This window comes from Lepus europaeus, chromosome 3 (assembly GCF_033115175.1).
Source record: "Lepus europaeus isolate LE1 chromosome 3, mLepTim1.pri, whole genome shotgun sequence".
NCBI classification, from domain to species: Eukaryota; Metazoa; Chordata; class Mammalia; order Lagomorpha; family Leporidae; genus Lepus; species Lepus europaeus.
Genome location: NC_084829.1, coordinates 154246413 through 154263189, shown reverse-complemented (window position 1 = coordinate 154263189; position 16777 = coordinate 154246413). Strand labels below are relative to the sequence as shown.

General features: G+C 41.0%; 1 protein-coding gene across 1 annotated transcript in view; it reads left to right on the top strand.

The window, feature by feature from the left end:
• Positions 1-16777, top strand: part of RGS17 (regulator of G protein signaling 17) — a 35451-nt gene that overhangs the window by 16613 nt on the left and 2061 nt on the right. The window contains exons 2-3 of the mRNA XM_062187770.1: positions 3751-3840; positions 5977-6211. Coding sequence (XP_062043754.1) covers positions 3751-3840; positions 5977-6211 — 325 coding nt within the window. The remainder of the gene's footprint in view (positions 1-3750; positions 3841-5976; positions 6212-16777) is intronic.

Below are 16777 nucleotides of genomic sequence, written 5' to 3'. Positions count from 1 at the left end.
ACTCCAGATTCTTCACTCCACAGTGAAGGCATAATGGAGAGCAAACTTTCCAGAGATGTTATATGAAAGATGTGCCCCGTTTTGTGTGGGACACTGTGTGGGAAAGAATCCGAGATAAACACTCCAGGATATTATTATTTGATCAAGGAGAGATATTTTACAAATCTTTAAGTGCTTTAAAATGTGTGTACACAAAACACATGAAAGTTCAATAATGCTTGGCAGAATGAGTATTAATTGTCTATTTAAATAAGAGCATATTCCATGAGAATATTTCAGGCATGGAAAGCCAAGACACTGGCAAAAAAAAAAAAAAAACAAAAAACCTAAAACCTAAATGAAAGATCTCGTGAGTGAGATCCCAGCAGAAAGAATGGGCCATCAAAGAAGGAGGTACCTTTCTCTGAAGGGAGGAGAGAACTTCCAATTTGACTATGGTCTTGTCTAAATAAGATCGGAGTTGACAAACTCAAGAGGCTTCCATAGCCTTGGCAGCTCATGACAAGAGCCTCGGGTGATTACTGACATCATAAACAAGAGTGTCAATTGTTAAATCAACAACGGTAGTCATTGTGCACTTACTCCTCATGTAGGATCTCTGTCCTTAATGTATTGTACTATGTGAATTATGGTATAACTAGTACTCAAACAGTACTTTACACTTTGTGTTTCTGTGTGGGTACAAACTGTTGAAATCTTTACTTAGTATATACTAAATTGATCTTCTGTATATAAAGATAATTGAAAATGAATCTTGATGTGAATGGGATGGGAGAGGGAGCGGGAGATGGGATGGTTGCGGGTGGGAGGGAGGTTATGGGGGAAAAAGCCGCTATAATTCAAAAGTTGTACTTTGGAAATTTATATTTATTAAATAAAAGTTATAAAAAATAAGAGCATATTTTGTATGTTCATATATATTGTCAGTGATGTATTCCTCCTTCACACTATCCCAGAATTATGGGAAAGACATCAAATTCCAGGGAACAGTCCTACTTAGAGATACTTTGGGAAGTTAATGAATCTCCTCTAAAACACTTACCCAACTCAAGTTAACAGAATCAATGGAACTGCAAGCACATTCCCAGAACTCACACGTAGAAACCTAAACAGCACTGCTGCTCTGAATCCTTCTGCCCGGCCACCTCCCATTGGAGGCCTTTGTCTTATTTCCTATTTATTTATGTATATATTTATTAGGGCGAGTGATAGAGAGGGAGAGACAAAGAGAGAAAGATCTTAGACCCGGTTGTTCACTCCCCCAAATGGCTGCGATGGCCAGGGTTAGGCCAAGTTGAAGCAGAGCCTGGAACGCCATCCGGGTCTCTCCTGTGGCTGGTTGGGTCTTAATACTTGGGCCATCATCTGCTGCCTTCCCAGGCATTAGCAGGGAGCAGGATCAAGAAGGGGAGGCTTCTGTGTGTGGTTCCACACCAATAAACTTGCCATTATCCCTAGAAATGCTTTCAGGAGAACTTACTTTATTTTATTGTTAAATTAATTTCTTCTTTCTGGTGTCCTTTTTCTGATTTAAGTATCCTTCCCACTTTCTGTTGGGCTCTCTTTTGTCCAGTTAGTCCACATTCCCCAGGGCACTCTTCTGTCTAGTCTCCCTTTCAGCTGCACATCAGGCTCCTCTTCCGTGAATTCTTCTCTTCGCCACACTCTCCCTCCATCCTCACCCTTGCACCTGAAAAGGAGAGAATGAATGAGTGAGACATTATCTCTGTTGCTCTTACCATACAACAGGATTAACTACTTGTTATACACTTCTGTCCCTACATATCTTTTTTTTTTTTTTTGACAAGCAGAGTTAGACAGTGAGAGAGAGAGAGACAGAGAGAAAGGTCTTCCTTCTGTTGGTTCACCCCCCAAATGCCCGCTACGGCTGGTGTGTTGCAGCTGGCGCGCTGCGCCAATCCAAAGCTAGGAGCCAGGTGCTTCTCCTGGTCTCCCATGCGGGTGCAGGGCCCAAGCACTTGGGCCATCCTCCACTGCACTCCTGGGCCACAGCAGAGAGCTGGACTGGAAAAGGAGCAACCGGGACAGAACCGGCGCCCCAACCGGGACTAGAGCCCGGGGTGCTGGCGCCACAGGCGGAGGATTAGCCAAGTGAGCCGCGGCGCCGGCCCCTAAATATCTTCTTTTCACACCCATATTCAGGGACTCTTTTTGCACTCACATAGAGGATATATTGCCACTGTGCCTGTAGTAGGTATTCAATAAAAATACAGTGTGCTTCAACAGGGTAGGGTTCAAACTCCAACAATATCACATATGTAGCGTTCAGTTTTGGAGCAGCCTACCAGGCAGCTCTGCCCTTCACTTTGTCCATCTATAAAATGGAGATAATAACATGAGTGCTTTGTGAATGATACCTGGCTCATAATAGCCACTAAAAAAGAACAGTTTCCTTTGCCTCCAATGGAGTAAGTAAGAGAAAGAGTGAAGAATGAAATACTCTCTGCACTTCTTGTGTGTCTGACAAACTGCCAGGAAGGTCATTTCCTTGTAGACAGAGGTGTCAGTTTCCTACAAGAGCACACATTTTCCAAGGCTGCTGAGCCATCCTCTCCACCTTCCTTCTTAGTATTTCCCCGTGACTTCCTTATTGTGTCTGCTCCGTGCCTAGAACCTGAGTATTGCACCTTAAGGTGCTGCTCAGCCTCATTTTACCTGCACCAGACCATTCCTGTTCTTCACATTGCTAACAGCCATGAGAGTGTCCTAAATTCTCTAATCCTGCAGAATTCTTAACATGTGTCCCACAGTCACAGACATGCTCCCATCCAGCTCTCTCTCAGTCCGAACCTCCAGTTCTCAAGACATTGGAGATTGACTAATGGGGGAAAAACCAGTGACAAAGTCAGTTTCAAGCCCAGCAGCTAGAACCTTAGTGCTTGGAGGAAGGACAGAATCTGGGACAGTGATTCTAGTCCGTGGAGAAGGATGATCTGTGTCAGATTCTGATACCTTTGATCTTCTTAGCTATCAATGGGGAGAATAAATGGAAAACAAACTGAATGGAACTAATCCAGAGTCAAAATGATTTTCCATTTAAAAAGTAAAATAATGATACATATCAAAAATTAAGGCATATAATCATGTATCTCAGAGATTTTTAAGTAATTCAGATTATGTAAGGATGAGGTCAGAATTTATAATGATTCCATTTTTGAGATTCTGATTTGCTTTTATTATATTATTTTAAAATATTTTGTTTTCTTATTCAACATGGCCTTTACCCATCATTTAAAAATGATAATGCAGGGCTGGTGCTGTGGTGCAGCAGGTTAAAGCTCCTGTCTGCAGTGCCAGCATCCCATGTGGGCACCAGTTCCAGTTCCGGCTGCTCCTCTTTTGATCCAGCTCTCTGCTATATCCTGGGAAAGCAGTAGAAGATGGTCCAGGTCCTTGGATCCCTGCACCTGTGTGGGAGACCAAGAAGAAGCTCCTGGCTTTGGATTAGCTCAGCTCTGGTTGTTGGGAGTGAACATTTGGAGAGTGAACCAGCGGATGGAAGACCTCTCTCTTTCTCTCTCTCTGTCTCTCTCTCTCTCTCTCTCTAACTGTGTCTTTCAAGTAAATAAAATAAATCTTAGAAAAAATGATAATGCTCGTTTGTCCTTTAAATATCCTTACAGAGTTGAAAATGACATCTCTGGTAAAATGTCTTTCCTGAAAGTTTTATTCTTTTCCTTAATGACTTGAATTTGCCTTGACAAAATGAAGTGTTATGTTACCTTACAGCCTCACCGTTAGGAATGAAGAAAGAGGAGAAAACGCAGGAAGACCCACACATACCACAAAAATGGAAAGCATCCAGGTCCTAGAAGAGTGGTGAGTGTCACATGCAAACCGTAATTGTATCTTGTGCCTCTGTGCTGCGTGCTGAGTGCCTAGGTGGTCTCTCTTGCTTTACGGTACTCCTCAAAGTAGTTTGATGAAATGAAGGCAAACTAAGTGTGGGGAATCCTATTTTGTGACTGCAGTTGCTCTTCATCAGTGTTGCTCTTGGCTGTGTTACTGGCTAAAGCATTGACTAAATTTATCTTTCTCTGTCAAAGAATAAAAACTCTAAAGATGCTTCATAGTAATTTTTCAGCTTTTTAAAATTAGAAGTTAAGTGACTGAAAGAGTCCAGACATTATGGAATACTAAACAAATCTATGAAAGCTACCTGGTCCAAAAGGTAAGGATGAGTCTAAGAACTTCTTTGAACAAATGTATTTTAGATGGAGATTTTTTTTTTTTTGCTGATTTCATTTCATTTTATTTTTTGTCTTTTTTTATTTAGTAAATGTAAATTTCCAAAGTACAGTTTATGGATTACAATGGTCCCCCCCCCCATAATTTCCCTCCCACTCACAACCCCTCCCATCTCCTGCTCCCTCTCCCATTCCATTCACATCAAGATTCATTTTCAATTCTCTTTATATACAGAAGATCGATTTAGTATATATTAAGTAAAGATTTCATCAGTTTGCACACACACAGAAACTCAAAGTGTAAAATACCGTTTCAGTACTAGTTATAGCATTACTTCACATTGGACAACACATTAAGGACAGATCCCACATGAGAAGTACACAGTGACTCCTGTTGTTGACTTAACAAATTGACACTCTTGTTTATGGCGTCAGTAATCTCCCTAGGCTCTAGTCATGAGTTGCCAAGGCTATAGAAGCCTTTTGAGTTCGCCAACTTTGATCTTATTCCGACAGGATCATAGTCAAAGTGGAAGTTCTCTCCTCCCTTCAGAGAAAGGTACCTCCTTCTTTGATGGCCCGTTCTTTCCACTGGGATCTCACTCGCAGAGATCTTTCACTTAGGTCTTCTTTTCGTTTTTCCAGAGTGTCTTGGCTTTCCATGCCTAAAATACTCTCATGGGCTCTTCAGCCAGATCCGAATGCCTTAAGGGCTGATTCTGAGGCCAGAATGCTATTTAGGACATCTGCCATTCTATGAGTCTGCTGTGTATCCCGCTTCCCATGATGGATCGTTCTCTCCCTTTTTGATTCTATCAGTTAGTATTAGCAGACACTAGTCTTGTTTGTGTGATCCCTTTAACTCTTAGACCTATCAGTGTGATCAATTGTGAGCTGAAATTGATCACTTGGACTAGTGAGATGGCATTGGTACCTGCCACCTTGATGGGATTGTATTGGAATCCCCTGGCACGTTTCTAACTCCACCATTTGGAGCAAGTTAGATGGAGATTTTTATTAAGTAACCAATGAATGGGGAAGAAAGATCATAATCTTTTTTGTCATAAAAATTTCCAAGTTCCTCTCTTCCGCTTCTTTGAGTGAAAGAAAATGGAGTAATCTCCATTGGTTTCTGCAGTATAGCAGTCCCCAAAAATCGGTATTTAGATGTTTTAAAAATCCTCAGTTTCATTGTAAAAGCCCTCTGCCTTTCCAATAATAACTTTATAGAGTTCATAACTTTTTGTAGAAAAACTCTTAGATTTTAGGAAAATATGTGATAAATACACACAATGAATTGTTCCTTTTAGGTCCAGTGACAAAAAAGAAATGGCTCCCAGAGATGAAAATATTAAGTAAATGTATGGCTGGGAAATTGAAATCCATATCAGAGGCCAGGAAAAACTTGAATTTGGCCTTCACAGTAACTTACAGACTGGTTCTGTCAATTTGCAATGGAAGTTTGCATGCTTCCAAGCCTCACCTGGAATTTATGACGATCGTGTGCATATTGTGTACAGCTCCCTGCTAGCTGAACGCACATCTCTCTTACACAGGGCTTATGTCTACAGGAATTTTTGTCAAGATCCAGAAATAACTAACCCAGTTTGGGCAGGTATTTTATCAGAGCAGACCAGACTGGGTGACAAATCCTGTCCACCAGATGGCAGTAGCTCATAGCATTTCTAGGTACTCCTCCGCTACTCCCCTGGCCTAGCGTTCTTAGGTCCAAGTTGCTGGTGATAATGAACTCGTTGTGTCTCTGCAGCCAAAACCCCGCCGCAGATGAAGTCTTGTCCTGGTCTCAGAATTTTGACAAGCTGATGAAGGCCCCAGCAGGAAGAAATCTCTTCAGAGAGTTCCTCCGCACAGAATACAGTGAGGAGAACCTGCTCTTCTGGCTTGCCTGTGAAGACCTAAAGAAAGAGCAAGATAAAAAAGTAATAGAAGAAAAGGCCAGGATGATATATGAAGACTACATTTCTATACTATCACCAAAAGAGGTAAAAATCCAGAAAACCTGTAGGTGGGCTTCCTCATACCTACAATAACCCCAAAGGAACCACTGATCAAACTGAGTAGTGCATGGGATGTGGCCAGGGTAATAGATTTTCCGGAGGCACAGTTTAGCTTTCATTCAGAGCAGCTCTCTGTTGGAAGGTGAGGTCTCCCTGCTGTGTTTTGATCATTTATCTCTGGCAGAGTTGTGTGGTTGTCCACTTGCTTTTCACAACTAGCCTGAAGGAGCCTGTTCAAGCAATTTGCTGTGACTTAAACTAAAATGGAAAAGAAGGATTTACCTGAGGGCCATGTTTCTTCCAAGTGCAATTCCTAGATCTTGCATGAGAGTCCCCTCTAGCTTTTGTTTAAAAGGCAAACTCTTGAGGCCTACCCAGGACTTCTGAGTGTGGAGTTTTGGAAATAGGTCTCAGGAATCTGCACTTTTATTTTGTTTTCTAGGTGTATACTAGTTTGGAAAAATTCTGACATAGAGGCACAAAGAATATAGTATGTTTTTTGTTATGATTGAATTTTACAGAGCTAAAGAAAAGGCCTTTATCATCACTAAGATTTTGGGGGGATGGATATGAACAGAAACTATCTTACTTATTCTAGATTTTCTGTTATGGAAAGTGCAAGCTATTTCTCACATGTTCAGAAGGTACCTAATCAATAAAGGAACACTTCTAGAAACCAAACAGCATTTTTATATTCACTTTTTAAAAAAGATTTTATTTATTTATTTGAAAGAGTTACAAGAGAGAAAGAGGAGAGGCAGAGAGAGAGTTCTTCCATCTGCTGGTTCACTCCCCAATTGGCTGCAACAGCTGGAGCTGTGCCGATCCAAAGCCAGAAGCCAAGAGCTTCCTCCAGGTCTCCCATGTGGGTGCAGGGGCCCAAGGACTTGGGCCATCTTCTACTGCTTTCCCAGGTCATAGCAGAGAGATGGATTGGAAGAGGAGCAGCCGGTCTCGAACTGGTGCCCATATGGGATGCTGGCACTTCAGGCCAGGGCGTTAACCCGCTGTGCCACAGCACCAGCCCCTATATTCACTTTTAAAAAGTTAATTTGCTCCTGAGAAATGTGTCAGTCAACAGTTGGATGCATTTGGTCAGATGGGTTACTGTTGCCTGGAGGCCCTGTGGCTCTGAGTGGCTGATTCCAGAGGGCTTTAAAGAGAACACAGTGGTTCTTCCAGTTCTTTCTCCCTTCCCACAGCACCTCCTTCTTTCGTTTTCTCTATCTGCTAAACTATTATGATGTTTTGTCTACTTATAGAAATGTAAAAATTACACAGAAATTGCCTGGCCCTTTGCTCCCGCTGTGAGCACTGCTCGTTGATGAAGTCTGAGAGCTGAGCATGGTCATCAGTGCCTCATCTGGCACTGGATGGGGACCACATCCTGCCTCAACTCCTTACCCTGAGATCTGTGGAAAGACTGAGTGTCTCCTTTATACATCTCTAAATGCTGTATAAATCGGGGATGCTAACTAAGCCATTTCGTTTCTAACGGAGCATAGCTAAGTGATTTATATCATTCGTTAGGTTAAAGTGCCATTGGTATTCCAGAGTACCCCAGTAGCATTGTCTCTTCAAAATGAGAAACCTTCAGTTCAATGCACAAAATGTTATATATTTTCTTTAATGTCCTACAAGCACAGTGACAAGATATTCATAGAAACACGACTGGGAGAATTTTTTTCTGTAATTGTAATACATTTTGTACTTCTAGAACCACTGTAATTCTACATCTTAAAGACACATTCTTTAGACTACTGATTACTTAGAATCTCAGCATCTACCAACCCTACTGAGATCTTATTAGCATAATAATTTTATTCTCATTTTTATCTAAAAGTTGCTTTTATAGCAGACAGATAAACCAGAAGATCCAAATGCTCCCAAAGATGTGGTTTTCTGTATTAATTATACAAAATTATAGGCCTTTAGACTGCTAGCCCATTTCTGTCCTCCAGCCATGTAAAATATTTCATCTAAAGTGCTTTGAATTGTGTATGTGTCATTTCAAAATGATGACTTTTCCATTTTTTAAATGTTAGGGGGAAATGTATTCCCCATATCAAGTACACATAATTCCTTTGGTTTTGTAGTCTCCATTTTTAAAAGATTGATTTATTTATTTGAAAGGCAGAGTTATGGAGAGAGGTAGAGACAGAGAGAGAATCTCTTCCATCTGCCGACTCACTCCCCAGGAAGTCTGGGCCAGCTCAAGTCCAGGAGCCAGAAGCATCATCTGGGTCTCCCATGTGGGTGCAGAGACCCATCTTCTACTGCCTTCCTAGGCCCACTAGCAGGGAGCTATATTGAAAGTGGAGGAGCTGGGACACCAGCCCCAGCCCAGTGCCCGTCTGGAATGCTGGAGCTGCAGAGGCGGCTTAGCTCACTGTGGCACCACAGCACTGTCCCAGGCTCCATTTTTAAGCTTTAGCTTTTAGGAGAATTCCCATTTTCTTCATAGCTCGTGACTTTCATATGTCACCAACTGATAGAGCATTGTAAAATTCTCAATTTTCATAAAATTGCATTATTTGGAGCTATATTTATAATTATCGCAGCTATTGTTGAAATATAAAATATATTTTCATTATTTTGCTGAAGTAATAAGTTTTGTTTTCACCAAATTTCATTTTGAACATGAGTTTCACCAAAAAGTCATTAAAATATTATTTACTGTTTAAAATAGTGTCTTTTCTAAACTACTACAACTATTATTTAGTGTAATAACCATAATTAGTCTCTCCTTTAATTTTTATAATATCCATATTTTGACAATTAGTCACTCATTAATACCCTAGAATACTGGGGCAGGGGAGGAGAGAGAGGGAAGGAAGTGATATTTAAACTTTTATGATTTTAAAATTTATGTGCTGGGGCCAGTGCTATGGCCTAGTAGGCCTGTGGAGCTGGCATTCCATGGGTGCACTGGTTCAAGTCCCAGCTGCTCCTCTTCTGATCCAGCTCTCTGCTAATGGCCTGGGAGAGCAGTAGAAGATGGCCCAAGTCCTTGAGCCCCTGCACCCATGTGGGTGACCCAGAAGAAGCTCCTGGCTCCTGGCTTCAGATCCACCCAGCCTCGGCTGTTGCAGCCATTTAGAGAGTGAACCAGCAGATGGAAGACCTTTCTCTGTCTCTCCCTCAGTCTGTAACTCTACCTCTTAAATAAATAAATAAATAAATAAATCTCTCTAAAAAATGAAATAAAACGTATGTAATGACACGTAAATAGCCCTTGACATAGAATCTAAAGTTACTGGACTAGATGAAGTACCTTTGCTTAACTGAGCTTCTGGCTGTCAATAGAGTGAATATGATTGATATTTCATAGCAAAATACATAAAATAACCAAAAAAGTATTTTCAGTTATGAAAATCTAATTGTTGAAAAAGCTTTCTTTGAAACCAAGGTATTAGATATGTTTTCTCTTGGGCCATAGTCAATGACGTGATTCATGAATACACGCACACTGTGGCACACACTCTTAGATACTTGAGCCCTTTCAGATCTATTATATCTTACTGAGCTTTGTGTGCAAAACCTGCCAGTTTCTAATGAGCTACAACACATTACTGATGACAGTGAGTTATGACTCTTCCCATTTGGTGTTCTTCGCTGGAGAGAGCAGAGTCCTGAACAAGTAGCGTTCAGAGCACTGCACCAATATGCAAGTGCACAGGATTCTAGACCAAGCTCTATGACAGCCTGATTGTGTGGCCTCTGATAAATCACTCACCTGTTAGGCCTCAACATTCAGTTAATTTGTTTACAAAATAACAATAAAAATGAGCACAAAGAATAGTGAATCCAATCCAGAGGAGCAACTCTAAGACGACAGCTGTACCCAGATTGATCCTCGGACTCTCTCTTAACACAGCTTTCAAAGCAACACTATAATCGGTCAGAATTGTTGTCTATTTCTCATCCTGAGGCAAAATAATCTAGCTTTTCTATCTCAAATTCTGTAACTTTTTCTACTAAGAATATTTTTGAAGAAAATTAACATTTGAATCATTTATAAAATAATGACTAAATCACTAAAAATTACCAGCATTTTATAATTTTCCAAAAAAGTGTTGTTTTTCACTAAACCTAACTTTCATTTTACCTTATTTTAATTGGGTAATTAGGTTCAGCTACATTTTGAAAATTATTTGTATGTATATGACATTTTTCGTTATTGAAATCATTTAAACCAGTGTCCTAAAAATTAAATTTCATTGCTTTAAAGGCATACTTCATGTATTTTAACCATCTGTGTATCATATTAAAAAAAAAACTTTTTAAAGATTTATTTTGTTTCTTTGAGAAGCAGAATTACAGAGAGAGAGAGGTCTCCCATCCACTGGTTCACTCCCCAAATAGCCACAATGACGGAGCTGGGCAGATTCAAAGTCAGGAACCAGGAGCTTCTTCTGGGTCTCCCAGGTTGGTGCAGGGGCCCAAGCATTTGGTCATCTTCCCCTGCTTTACCAGGCTACCAGCAGGGAACTGGATCAGAAGTGGAGCAGCCAGGACTTGAACTGGTGCTATATGGGTTGTCGGTGACACAGACACTTAGCCTACTCCACCACAGCACTGGTCCCTGTGCCCCCACTGCACCATATTTAACATAAGAGATGGCGTCAGTCAGGAGACGACACCATTTCTGTTCTTGGTATAATGGACATTTTAAGAGAGGAAAGAGCTAAATTTTAATTTTAAAAAAATCTAGAAAATTAAATTGAAAATATTTGTTTCAAACATAAATTTCCTTTTTATGTGATGTCCTCCAGAGGCAAACAAATAAAGAAAATGAAAAGCCATTTTAGGACCAATGGCAATAACAGATCCTGGCAGCAGCTTATGCCTGTGAAATATTAAAAACAAACACAGCAAAACAAAGATCTTGAAGAAAAAGTTTGCTTAAAGGCTATAAACAGGACTTCAAAAAGAAATAACTATATATCCTTCAAAAGTATAGTACTTTTATGTGAATCAAAAGAACTGTGTGTTATCTACAAAGCTCCTGGGTGATAGCATTGCCATTCATCTCACGGGGACTATTATCTGCCTGCCACTTGCCATCTGTATGGCACTTGGAAACTCACTCCAGTGCCCTGCAGCCTGGGCACCAGTTTCCTACAATGAGGACATGGAGAACTCACTAAAATTCTGCCAGGTCTGTGACGGTGCCCAGGTGACTTCAACAGCAGGTCTGTTGCTTCTGACTTCATCCTCAATTTCCACTTGGGAGAAAAACATAATACACCATTTAAAAACCCAAGTCATCTACAAGTCACACTTAGGTGATAGCCACATGGAGTCTGTGACTGCATGCACAAGAATATGTGCCTTCAAGCAAAATTATGTATATGTAGCATTTCCAGTGATTTATGTCAGCTTTTCTTTTAAAAAAAAATATTTATTTTATTGATTTGAAAGACAGAGTTACAGAGAGAGGGAAAGACAGAGAGAGAGGTCTTCCATCTGCTGGTTCACTCCCCAAATGGCTGCAACGGCTGGGGCTGAGCCAATCCAAAGGTCTCCTACGTGGGTGCAGGGGCCCAAGGACTTGGGCCATCTTCCACTGCTTTCCCAGGCACATTAACAGGGACTGGACCAGAAGTGGAGCAGCTGGGACTAGAACCAGCACCCATATGGAATGCCAGCACTGCAGGCTGGGGCTTTACTCCCCTGTGCCACAGCACCAGCCTTTATGTCAGATTTTCTAAGCAGATCTCATTAGATGTATTTTCCCATACTTGTTTATTTGCACGTGCATTTTCACACATATTTATTGAGTATTCAATGAATTAAGTATTTTTTTTTAGATTTATGTATTTATGGGGCCAGTGCTGTGGCTCAGCGGGTTAACGCCCTGGCCTGAAGCGCTGGCATCCCATATGGGCACCGGTTCTAGTCCCGGCTGCTCCACTTCCAATCCAGCTCTTTCTGTGTAACTCTGACTTTCAAATAAATGAATAAATCTTTAAAAAATTATGTATTTATTTGAAAGTCAGAGTTATAGAGTGAGAGACAGAAAGAGAGCTCCAGGTGCCTGCAATGACCAGGGCTGAGCCAGGCCAAAGCCAGGAGCCAGGAACTTCATCTCGGTCTCCCAGAGGAGTGGCAGGGGCTCAAAAATGAGACATCTCCCACTGCTTTTAGCAGGCTGTTAGCAGGGAGCTGGGTCAGAAGTAGAGCAGCCAGGACTTCAACCGGCACTCATATGGTAAGCCGACCTCACATGAGGTTGCCTTACCCAAGATGCCGCAATGCCAGCCCCAGTGAGTTAAGTATTGAAAAGACAAGCACAACAACAATAACAACAACAAAAACTTGAAGAAAAAGTCTATTTAAAGCATATTGAGTATTTCCTGTAAGCCAAGCACTGTGCTAAGTGTCAGAGATATGATGATGAACAAGAAAGAGAGACTGACCTATTACTTACGAAATTTACATTTTAGAAAGAAAAATCATGTTGAAAACACATCACTTAAAGTTGTGATGAACGTTATCATGCGGAGAGATCCAATGATGTAGTTTAGACAGTCAGGAATGATCACTCAGAGAAGGTAAAATTCAAGCTGGTGCAAAGCAATGCAAAGACATTGATCAAAAAGGTATCAAAATTAAATTAAAATTTTACTATTAAATTTGCATTTATTTGAGAAGCAAAGTGAGAGAGAGGAGAGAGCACCCCATGCACTAGTTTACTCCTTAAATGCTTGCAATGGTGGGAGGCTGAAGCTGAGAACTTGGAACTCAATCCGGTTCTCTCATGTGGGCGGCAGGAACCCAACTAGTTAAGCCATCAGTGTTGTATCCCAACATCCACTTTAGTGGAAAGCTGGAATCTGGAGCCGGAGCAGAGGATCCAACTCAGGTGCTCTAATGTGGGACAGTAAAGATCTACCCAGCATCTTCATCAAATACCCATCCCATTATTATAATTACAATTAATTACTATTACTTTACAATGGACTTAAACTTCACTGCTGATAAAATGGTCTTAACATATATCCTTACAGTCTGAGTCTCACAACACTCCTTCAGATGGCATCACTTTAGCTCAAAGGAAACTGATTGTCAAAAGAGGTAAAATGAACATTTCAAGGCATGAAAATTGTATCTGGTGGACAGAACATGAGCCCGGGATCTGATTCTAAATGTGGTGTTCTTCCAACTACAATGTGCTAAGTAATTCTTCTATTGCCCAGTATCTTCTCCATGACACTACTGTTGAATTCTATAGACCAACCATAGAAACTTAGACAACATGAAAAATATTAACCTTAATCACATGCCTGAACCCTCCCCCAGACAAGTGAGATGTACGTTCCCATCTGGGTCCCAAAAATAATTTGGTCACTACTCTTTATTCTACCAATAATCTTGGACCCAAGAGGTAAATTGAGTCTTACTTGTAATTTATGTTTATTTTCAGCACAAAACAATTCCTGGCTAAATGTACACATGGTCAAATTTTACCAAAATTGATAGGAAATCAGGTATCTTTAGATCTATAAAATTTAATGCAGGAATGTTAAATTTAGTTACAATCAGAAAAGAAAATCCCCAGTGGTAGAAGTAATTAGTAAGTTTTAATATGGGCTTCTAAAGGAAAAATTAAAAAGTCAGAATTTTACTTAGAAAAGAATCACAAATAAAGAAAATGCAGGAAAACTAAAAATCAGATGGAAAAAAATGGGAGGAAAAAATAACGTCATTAAAAACTAACATAAAGGAGAGTCCTCTGTGGGGGAAGACTTTCAGTGAAAATTCATCAGTTTCTGCTAAAATACCAGTGCCTAAATTTCCATTGTATCTTGATGGCTCTAACAAAAAGGCAGAGTCACTTACTTAGTGTACTCCCTTGCAGCAGTAATCATGTCTCTCTCTCTCTCTTTTTTTTTTTTTTTCTTTTTGGACAGGCAGAGTTAGACAATGAGAGAGAGAGAGACTAGAAAGATCTTCCTTCCGTTGGTTCACCCCCCAAATGGCCGCTATGGCTGGCATGCTGCACCGATCCGAAGCCAGGAGCCAGGTGCTTCCTCCTGGTCTCCCATGCTGGTGCAGGACACAAGCACTTGAGCCATCCTCCACTGCCTTCCTGGGCCACAGTAGAGAGCTGGACTGGAAGAGGAGCAACCGGGACAGAATCCGACACCCCAACCGGGACTAGAACCCTGGGGTGCCGGCGCCGCAGGCAGAGGGTTAGCCAATTGAGCCGCATTTCTCTCTTTTTAAAAAAGAGATTATAAAATGCGGAGTTCCAGGGGCCAGCACTGTGGCTTAGTGGATAAAGCTGCCACCTGCTGTGCTAGCATCCCATACAGGCGCGGGTTCGAGATCAGGCTGCTCCACTTCCAATCCAGTTATCTGCTATGGCCTGGGAAAGCAGTGGAAGATGGCCCAAGCCCTTGGGCCCCTGCACCCTCTTGAGAGATCTGGAGGAAGCTCCTGGCTCCTGTCTTCGGATCAGCGCAGCTCCAGCCATCATGGCCAATTGGGGAGTGAACCAGTGAATGGAAGAACACTCTCTCTCTCTCTCTCTCTCTCTCTCTCTCTCTCTGCCTTCCTTTTCTCTCTGTGTAACTCTGGCTTTCAAATAAATAAATAAATCTTTAAAAAGAAAAAAAAAACTGCAGAGTTACAGAGAGAGAGGGAGAGACAGAGACAGAGGTCTTCCATCTAGTGGTTCACTCCCCAAATGGCCAAAACAGCCAGAGCTGAGCCAGGCTGAAGCCAGGAGCCAGGAGCTTCTGGGTCTCCCATGTGGGTGCAGGGGCCCAAACACCTGGACCATCTTCCACTGCTTTTCCCAGGACATTCACAAGGAGTTGGATCATAAATGGAGCAGCTGGGACAGGAACACCAGACTCAGTGCTAATCACCTCTCCTAATATTCCCCTGCATTGGATAAGAAAATCTAGTAAGATTAACCATATAACTGGTATAGCCCAGGTTTCCCAAGCCACACCAGCAAGATTTCTGTGTCTTCATTCTCTCCACTCTATCTGCACACCCGAGTTGCCAGTGGATATTTTTATTTTGCTTGCCAGCTGCTTTCTTTTTCCTTCTTTTCTGTCTCCTCTTCCCTGTGGGAATGAATGCTCCCAAGCTCACCAAGACCTGTCGTAGAGTCCCTTATGTCTATTTAAACTTCAGTTGCCAGCTTTCAGCACTGCCAGCGTTCTCAGCACTGCTCACATTGCCAGTTAAATGCTGCCAGATCTATCAGAGCTCCCCTATGCCCTGTCTCGGAGTAGCAGTGTTTTGTGTTTTACGCTATGATTTCTGTGATGCATCTCTTGTCCCTCCAAGCATCCCCAGGTAGGAGTCTATGGAGACTGGGAGAGAAGATATTTTCCACTTGCCCAAGGGTAGCTCTTGTCTTGTGCTGCTAAACTGTCTCTTTCCTCCGGATTAGTTATTTCCAGGAAACTCCCCAGGTCTTGGACCCCAAACAAGATGGCTTTACAACCCATCCAGACACACTTGAATCCTAGTGCCTATGGCTGAGACCCAGGCTGGATCCACTCTCCCCCCTCCCTTGTACAAAGATGCCACAGATGGAACTATAGATCATACACCCAGGGGGTGTATCCTTGTTATTAGACCACTGCTCACCTGTTTTAACTGATTGACAACCTTTTCAAACAACCAGATACTAAGGTAAATGTCTTATTTTTAAATGGGAAGAGAAAAATGCATTTTTTTTGTTACGGATTACTAAATGTTGAACTGTAGTACTTTAGGATATTTCACTATTGTTTTAAATTTGTAAAACATTTAAGAAATGAGGGTTCATGAATTTAATAATCCTAGTTATTTTGTTTCTGTTAAGAAAACTAACATGATTCCAGCCTCTGGTAAGAAAATGTTATACTATAATCATATTATTACTTAGGAAGTAAATGATACTCTTCACAAACCGAAGGTTTCCTTCTCCATTGAAACAAAAGGTTTTTGTCAAGTTTGAAAGTAAGAGCAACATTTACAAAAAACAGTAAAGTGTGTTTGGGAAGTTCTTGCCTTACTGTACATATCACCATTTCAGAAGATGAATCAGTTTAAATTCTAATGACAATATTTTTCTATTGAGTAGAAACACAAAAGATATTTTCAGATAAAAATCTTGTGGAAAAATCTATATCTTTAATCATTTTGTACTTCATGAGGACTTCATATGACAATAACAGAAAATAAAAATGACACAGATGTTTCCAGAACATTTTTCTCTTTTATTAAAGAATTCTCTTTATTAAAGAATGTATGTAGTGCAGCTAATGTGTATGTAAAAATGATCTGGTTAAACCACAGAAATTCAGTCTAGGTCAGCAGTTTATGACGAAGCTAGCAGCAATGCATGGGATTTATCAGTCAACTTTATTTCAGAAATCGGTGGTATTTGGGATCTGGGAACAGTTAGACGGAAAATGAATGGATTCAGTGAAAGATTTTTCAGACCCCAGACTTAGTCTGAACAATGACTGGGTAAGGATGCCAAAAGAAAAAAAAACTTTTGCAAAAGGCTTATGACAAATTGTTCACATATAAATGTGA